Here is an 8,240-nt window from a genome sequence, read left to right as displayed (position 1 = left end):
ACAGATCATATGAGATAACCATGGCAACTTGCATCAACCTGACCATATATATATATATATATATATTTCTTTGTTTAGCTAGACCAAGGAAAAACTTCCATCACTGACTGCACATTGATAGGCCTCTGATTACTAAAACCCTGGAGGTTCCCCTGCCCACTGGAGAGTAAACCCAGTTTTGACTATAAACGCTTTCATGGGTGTCAAAACTACATTCACAAGTAACCTCTACTAGATGAACGGAGCCTTTGTGAGCACATATTTAGCTTTCCAGCAACCCTGATGCAAGTGGAAATACCTATGCAAGGGGGTTGGCATATCCTTTTCAACATTGTCACCGTCACCCAGAGAATATTACTTCTTTTACCAATAAAGAAGCCAAAAGGCCTTGTTTTTTTGAAGAAATTCATGCCTAAAAAAAAAAAAAAAATCGTCATCAAACCATGATTGGTGGACACACAGATAAGAGAGAGATGTGAGTATATTTTCCTCCAACTTCATGTTACTTCCTCTCTACACTTTTTGACTTTTTACACGCAGCAACAATACCAACGGTCTGTAGAATCTCCCAGTGCTCAGGCCATCACTAGTCATACATTTACAGTTCATCAGGACCTTAATCAAGTACTTAAGAAATCAAATCAGTTGATAGTGTTTCATGATAGACACATTGAGAAGCCTTCACAGCATCACATCCAAACTGTTACCAAACTAAAAAGCTGAAATCCGAGTCTTCCAAATCCCACCAGAAACAAACATACTGCAGCAGCATCTGAGCAATAACCCAGTTTTTCCTCCAAAATGAACCCCAACTGTCTCAACCACACTTCTTACTCCACCAAAACCTAACATAATACACCAACAGTTTATCACCAAACAGGAACCATAACTAATAGGCCTTAACTGTACTTCAATGCGTTTATCAAAAAAAGAGATCACCACCACCTTGGTAGAAAGAAAGAATAAAGAGAGAGCCAGCTTTCAACCAACATGTAGACTACGGTTGTGAGAATCTGCATGAACATTAGTAGCCCACAATCGAGTAAAACTGAAATGCTAGCGTAGCATTTGCTGTAGCTGAAGCACTTGTTGCCTCTGCTCTAGTGGTAGTAGATTGATCTGTTCTGGTGTGAGGCTCATTACTTGCTGGAGCAATGCCTTTTCTATCTCAGGTGATAACTGCGGTCCATAAAATGAAGTGAAAGAGCATTAGAGAAGTGGTCATGGCGCACAACATGCACCCTATGCATAAAACCAAATCAATGGACAGAAAACCTGTGCAGGACGAGGAGCTTGACCGACTGAGCCAATTTGATTTGTCATTACTGTTGGTGGTCCTGGTAGCTGAATACCACTTGCAGAACTGTCTGGAAGAGCAGTCATCCAAGGAACTCCATGCCCTCTTTCTACTTGCATTGAACTAGCACCCTGACTGCCCAAGTCTCCACCCATACGTGATCCCACCTGAGAACAACACCATAAGAGACTTCCAGAAGAAGAAAGAGCACTAGTCCCTGTTGAACAAAGGCATGTTATGCATTGCCTAGCCTCACTCCCTAAGTGGATACTATAGTAAAGGGCCCTAGCACATCATTATGCCACCCAGAAAGACAAGCAAATTACTTTGGGAAAGAACATGTTGATACCTGATGCTGCTTCATAAGTGGTGGTTGACTTGGCAGAGGGGGCGCCCCTTGTGGGAATGAACCCCCAAGGCTAGCTGAAGGGTTGACACCAGGCTGTGAAAGTCATAAAAATTAACAAGAAATCAAATATTTCCTCATCCACAACACATCATTCAGACAAGGTTTAGATGTTACCTGATATATGGGTTGTGATGCAAGCTGATGAGAAGCATTTGAAGATTGAAAGCCATAGCTGGAAGGCATGGGAGGCTGCAGTTGGTGAGAAAATGGCAGAATGGCTGGCCTTGGTTGCTGTGGTATGGGTGGTTGGTGCAAAACACCTGGGTTCATCAGTGCCGGCTGTAATTGGCTAGAAATGATTGGAACTTGAGGTTGAAGAACGGTTGACTGTGGAGCAGAGTAATGTGGCACTATTAGCACATTAGGAACCTGGGAGAGTTGTGGAAGAGACATCGAGCTTGCTTGGACATTTAGGCTGCCCTGAGCTTGCTGAGCTGCCGGCACTGGAAGTATGCCCTGTGATTGCTGGATTGGTGGTGGCATAAAAGCAGATGACGCTAGAACAGATGATTGCATTATAGACTGTTGTCTATTCTGAATCTGTGGCTGAGATGAGCTGGCCGGATCCTGTACTCCAGGATTAGCAAGAATGGAAGGCATGGCTTGAGCATTTGGTTGCAGTCCCAATGATGAAGATTGTTGGGGTTGCTGAGATGGTGCCTGCGGGATATTTGGCATCTGAAAACATACAAGCCTGATTAGATGTACCAAAACAAAGGAGGGAAAAAATCACAAAGAAAGACAATGATGAAGCAATATGAAGAAGATACCACTTGCGGAGGTTGCACCATACCAAGCATAATTTGAGCCTGCAAGAAACACAAATAACAACATAAACCTAACCTCATAGGCTTAGATCATAAAAAACAATAACATACAAAATATAACACTAATACATGTAAAACCAAGAAAATGTATCCAGCGCAGGATGACGTGAATGAATGCATGCAACTAAAACTAACAGATCCAACAATCAAATGGTTTTTTTATAAGCAATCAAATGTTTATCACAATGATACTAGAGAATGCATATTTCCACGACATTGTCTATGTTAACCCTTCCATCATATGTATATTTGGGGAAGATTGGTCGGCATCCGCTTTATGTCTTTTCCATTGTTACTTTGTGTCTTAAAGCCTCCAATTATTCATGAGAATTCTAGAAAACTTTGGTTGTGGGGTCAGCTATACAACTATGACAGCACACAATACTCTCATCCCATGTAATATAGGTACTTCAAAGTGTATTACATACACTCGTTGAAGTCAGTATCACTGGTTGCTGACTGGTATGTATTGATGCTTCTATACCTTGTTGTACTCTTGTATCCTTCTTTTGCTAAAGTTGTATCGGTTTACCATTTCATACTTTGCACCTGTGACCATATCCTTGTGACATAGCACAATGTGCCAGAAAACAAGGGAAGGGCATGAAGAGAATGAGGGCTTTGACTCTTTGGGGCTAAATCCTGAATATGTGATCATTAAAGCTATCATGGGGGGTAATTATGAGTCACCTCCCCCTTGAACCTTGCAACTCCTTTTACAAAGAGATACAGAAAAGCAGGAAACCTAGTGGGATTTCAAGAGATGAACATTGCAAGATTTGGAGTCCCTCTCTGTCTTTGACTCTTTGAGGCTAAATCCAGAGTATGTGATCATTAAAGCTAGCATGGGAATTAGTGATAAGTCACCTCCCCTTTGAATGTTGCAGCTCCTATAAAGAGATACAGGAAAAAGCAGGAAACTTGTGGAATTTCAAGAGATGAACATGGAAAGATTGGGACTCTCTCTCGCTTTGTGTGTGATATATATATATATATATATATATATATATATATATATATATATATATATATGTCCTAGAAAATGGCCCATCCTTGCTCAGATAAAAGAGGAGAAAAATCTCTGTTACCAAATTGTATAGTAGTTTCTTTCAATGTTAACACACAAAAAAATAAAGAAATAGCACAAAATAGAATTTTTACTAACAAAACCTATGGTGCAAGAAATTGCCAATTCTCACAAAGTGTTCCATCTATATCAACAGGTGACCCATCTTTTACTTCTGAGCCAAATCCCCAAATGTAACAGTGTTCTGAACAGAAAACTCCATAAGAGCCATGTATCCTCTATCCCACAGCCATATCCATATGACTTGGGCGCTCCATTAAGAAGACTATATGGAGACACCTTACAGGAGTACAATGAAGTAGCCTTGTCATGCTTATCAAACAGATAAAAGAGGGCATAGCAATTAATCAATACCCACAGTCATTACTTTTACGATATTTTGGGTAGCACAATGTAACATTAGCTACTTCACAAGACATTCCGAGAAGATAATTGTTATCCAAAAAAAATACTAAAGATGCAGAGAAGATGCTTAAAATAAAATGATCTACAAATTATAGGTGGTGCTTGATGCAAATCTTGGGCATAACAACAGAAAAGATGATGAAGTAGGCCACAATTTTGACTAGTAATATTCAAGGAAAATATAGCATAAGATGCCAAGAGATGCAAAAAATGACTCATCCCCAAGCATCATGAGAACATAGCATAGAGATAAATAAAACTGAAATGTTGCCATATTTTAATTCATCTGACATCTAATTAGCATATCTCTATTAAAAAAATCATCAGAAGAATTGACAATGAATCATAAATTGGCATTATGGTGAAACAAGGACTAATAACATATACATGCTCCAAACAGAAGAATGTGATTCACAACAATAGAACCAATCAAGGAATACCTGAAACAAAGCCTTTGTCAGTGAAGGATTTGCAACTAAAATTTGACGAGCTTGAGACGGGTTCTGCTCAATTAGAGTCTGTAGAAAAAAAAAAACAAATATCATTTCATAATTTTTGAACATTCGGGCTTAATGATTTTTAAACCTGAAGGATGGAGCTACCTTCATCTGGGACATGACATCATAAAGCTGGTTCTTAGACATGCCCGCAAGATGAGATGTAAAACTAGCACCAGGATTTTGCTTGTGAGAAGCAGTGAAGTTCCCAACATTGGCAGCCATTACTATTACCCTGATTTAAGATTATAACATGAAACTGCAGCTGCAATCAAGAAACAACAAATTAAAAGAGACATAGATCGTAGGATTATGATCCTTCCAAGCACTTAAACAGGTAAACATTTCTCTAAATCATCTAATTTTTCCGGTTTTGAAGTTCTATGGATTTTAGAACCATGTTTCTTTTTCTTTAATGATCAAATTTATAGTGTTATGATATACCTAAGAATTAGTAAAAAATATCCAGTGATAACTCTCTGCATATTATGGAACAAACAACAAAGGGTGTCTTTGAATACCATGGTTCTCACCCTGACATCTATGGACATGCCAATCAAGGTTGGATCAATGTTACTACAATAATTCTCAGTCAGGGACAGCCTTCTAATTCGTAACATTGTTTTTCATATTAAGTCTTTTTTTTAACCACTTACTGGAGGCATTGATGAAATTTTCTATATTCGGTATTTTGTTTTTGGCATGTCACTTAATGTGGTAGCATTGTAATTTTGCAAAAGAATCAACATTGCCAATGCTCCTTTTTTTTTCTCAAAAATTTCCAACGATGGCCTAGGATCCAGAACATTCAAATAGATCCTAACAAAGTTACAATGAGCAAAAAGTCCACCAAAATGCCCTAGGTTAAGGTTTTTTTTCTTTTCTTTTTTATTTTCTCCTTCTTCTAGTTGTCTCCATGCATAAACATGCCCCCTTTTTTCCCTTTTTTTGTTACTTTTGGTTTTGATTGTATAGAACTTGTAAATTCTTGTGTTGTTTGATGTGTTTGTGGGGATGACGCCTTGTTGTTATAAGTTGTCGTCTTTGTGTTCCTTTATTATGAAGACAGTAGCTGTTGGTTACAGCTTTTGAATACAAAGAATTACCACGAGTCATAAGAATTGTGATATTCCCAATTGTTGTTATGTTTTTTGCCTGCAGTTATTTGAAAATATTTGTTGAATTTATAATAAGTAATTTCAGATATCCCAGATTTGCTGAGAACATTGAAGTTCACAGGCTACAAAGATCGCTAGGCAGCAACATGTCCGTGTTTGCCAAATATGAATAAAGAACATAAACAAATTTAAGATCGGTTTAAGCGTTAAAGTATGTGTTTTAGATCTCGTTATGGTTTGGATGTGTTGCATTGTACATGGGTCATGTTAAGGCTAACTTAAAATAATTTTACTTGGCATGATTTCCTGATGGATGCATATTCCCGCGCCTTCCGGGTACGCATACTCCCTTTCTGTTGGTCACCGCCTCTTTGAGGCATTCTGTCGAATAGTTGGTGTGCATGATTCTCTTTACACATTTGCCCTCAAGCAGACAAGGTCGAGGCTAGAAGTTAGTCCCCTCCATGACAAATAGTCAAACAGGTGGTCTGCAGATAGAAATCTGCACAGCAAAACCCCTTCCCACACCCTCTCTTTAAAGGTGGTATCAAAAAACAAATACACGCATCTGTTACAGAGCGCCAGCGTCCTCTTTTTGTGGTCTGATCCCTTGTTCTTAGACTAGGGTTAATCGTTCAGACTCACCTGCAGTGAGACCCCTACTTGGTCTGATTCTCAGAGTGAGAAACAAAGAGAGAGGCCGGCAATTCATGGATAAGCCAGAAACGTAGAGCCGGATGCCGAGCACCACGCTGGTTCCAGTCAACATTTCCGGCGATTAGGCTGAACCAGAGAGAGAGAGAGAGAGAGAGAGAGAGAGAGAGAGAGAGAGAGAGCTCCCGTTACTGCTGGTTTGTTCGGCCACAGGTTGCCGACCGGACGCCGGGCTCCGACCGCCGTCCTTCCTTCGTTAGAGTTTCCGGGATGAGAGAGGGTCGGGATTCGGGAGTAGAGATAACTACAAGAAAGGGATTTCGGTTTCACATGCATAAAATAAAACCAAACAAGAAAAATGAGAAATTGAGGGAAATTGGATTCCAATTCCCTGAATCCAAACAGGAAAGCAACAAAAGTTGAAAACAACTAATAAAAAGTCGTCCACAAGTCCCAATTTCAAAAGGTGGAGGCAACAAGTGATGCGATCTTTGGTGGGTTTGTATTTGGTACTAATGAAGGTACAAAACTAATGTACTGAAAATCATAGGTTTAACCAATATTGATTCAATCAGACCACATAGATTGTTCCACATGGTTTTGAGTGCTAAGCATATCAAACCTTGGATCAAGTTTTTTCAACATAAAAATATGATTTTTTGAGCCTTGAAATCAAAGGAGCGGATAAGTGTCATATATAGACAATCACATGACAGCATTGTATGGGGCCCACAGCTACATAGTGCAGGCCCCCACATGAAATGCTGTCATGTGATTGGCTGTGTCGAATAGTCATGGCACTAATTAGCCGCTCTATCAATCCCTGCTCGTGAAACTTTGGTTACATTCTAGCTAGGCTGCTGATTTTTAGAACTCTTACGCTTATATGTCACAATCACATGACTCAAAGCTCATTTTCTACTAAACAAACCTTATAGTTCACATCCATAAGGTTCAATCTGCAAAAAATCTAAAAAATATGAAAAGAAACTTTGGATCATTAAAAATTGAAAAACCGGAAGAAATATCCAAAAAAAATAAAAAATGAAAAGCTATTTTGAGTTACAATCTTTTCAAGTCATTGGCTTAGCTCACATTGGCTGCTTTCTAATTCCTGACACCATTTGGGTGTGTTTGAATTCTTCATATTACATCCGAGGGATCAGGATGATTCAAATGTTGAATCTTATGCTTTAACTTATAAAACACTATTTTTATTAAAATATTTTTAAAAAGCATTAAAATTTATAATATAAAACTAATATCTGCACATGTCAAAGTGTTTGGTGTGTCCGGTTGGTGCGCTCATGACACGCACTCTAAATGGCAAGTCATTGTGGCATAGATCCAATCCAATAAAAACATTCATAGGTAGCTTTTGTATCCAACCCATGGCAAATATCACAACGTTATGCACTATTTTCACAGGCTCCTATATTACTTTAAACAATATGATAATTTTAAACAATATTGCCTATTTTAAAAATATCATCTTTTATCATGATAAAATAATATTAAATATTTTGATATATATATATATATATTATATATATATATATATATATATATATATATATATCTGTGTGTGTGTGTTACACCAAAATGGTTGTTACTCATGAAGGTATAGAAGAAAATTATTGATACAAGCCGTATTGAGTCAATCTGACCACATAGATGTCTTCACCATGTCAGACATTGGATCGTCTCATTTGAGTTAGTGCTTTTTGGTGCATTATGGGACATTGGTTTTTGAAGCCTTTGATAATCCTGCTTACACTCCTAATTTAAATCTTCTTTTGTACTATTTATCTCACATCCTTAGGATCCAAACTACCAAAAAAATGAGAACAAGTGATTTTTAAACAATAGTTTTATGTATTTTTCAACTAAAAACTGGATTGGAACCAATCAATTTATGAAAACCAGTGTGACAGATTTTCAAACCT

The 8,240-nt window shown here is 38.1% G+C and overlaps 1 protein-coding gene across 2 annotated transcripts; it reads right to left on the bottom strand.

The window, feature by feature from the left end:
* Positions 1–461: 461 nt before the first annotated feature.
* On the bottom strand, positions 462–6,614 carry LOC149843507 (cleavage stimulating factor 64-like). Of its 2 annotated transcripts, XR_016431142.1 has the most exons (9): positions 6,487–6,614; positions 4,628–4,787; positions 4,466–4,543; positions 2,477–2,515; positions 1,821–2,384; positions 1,647–1,739; positions 1,276–1,464; positions 946–1,179; positions 462–845 (listed from the first exon to the last, which is right to left on the bottom strand). XR_016431142.1 is itself a non-coding variant. In XM_090001856.1 (8 exons), exons 2-8 carry the CDS (start codon positions 4,745–4,747, stop codon positions 1,057–1,059), a joined length of 1,206 nt encoding a protein of 401 aa, XP_089857982.1. In that variant the 5' UTR covers positions 4,748–4,787; positions 6,487–6,614; the 3' UTR covers positions 462–1,056. The 2 variants fall into 2 exon arrangements, 1 of the variants encoding a protein (XP_089857982.1); XM_090001856.1 differs by having other exon boundaries at positions 462–1,179.
* Positions 6,615–8,240: the final 1,626 nt, after the last annotated feature.

Source organism: Nuphar pumila, chromosome 3 (genome assembly GCF_984573655.1).
Source record: "Nuphar pumila chromosome 3, dmNupPumi1.hap1.1, whole genome shotgun sequence".
NCBI classification, from domain to species: domain Eukaryota; kingdom Viridiplantae; phylum Streptophyta; class Magnoliopsida; order Nymphaeales; family Nymphaeaceae; genus Nuphar; species Nuphar pumila.
This window is presented reverse-complemented; position numbering and strand designations above follow the sequence as displayed.

Bases quoted from the DNA above. Each gene is read 5' to 3' on its own strand.
- LOC149843507 (XM_090001856.1), bottom strand. From the start codon at position 4,747: ATGGCTGCCAATGTTGGGAACTTCACTGCTTCTCACAAGCAAAATCCT. The intron at 2,516-4,465 runs GTATTCCTTGAT...TGTTTCTTGCAG, and splicing joins TGACAAAGGCTTTGTTTCAG to GCTCAAATTATGCTTGGTAT. The intron at 1,465-1,646 runs GTATCAACATGT...TGTTGTTCTCAG, and splicing joins CACTTATGAAGCAGCATCAG to GTGGGATCACGTATGGGTGG.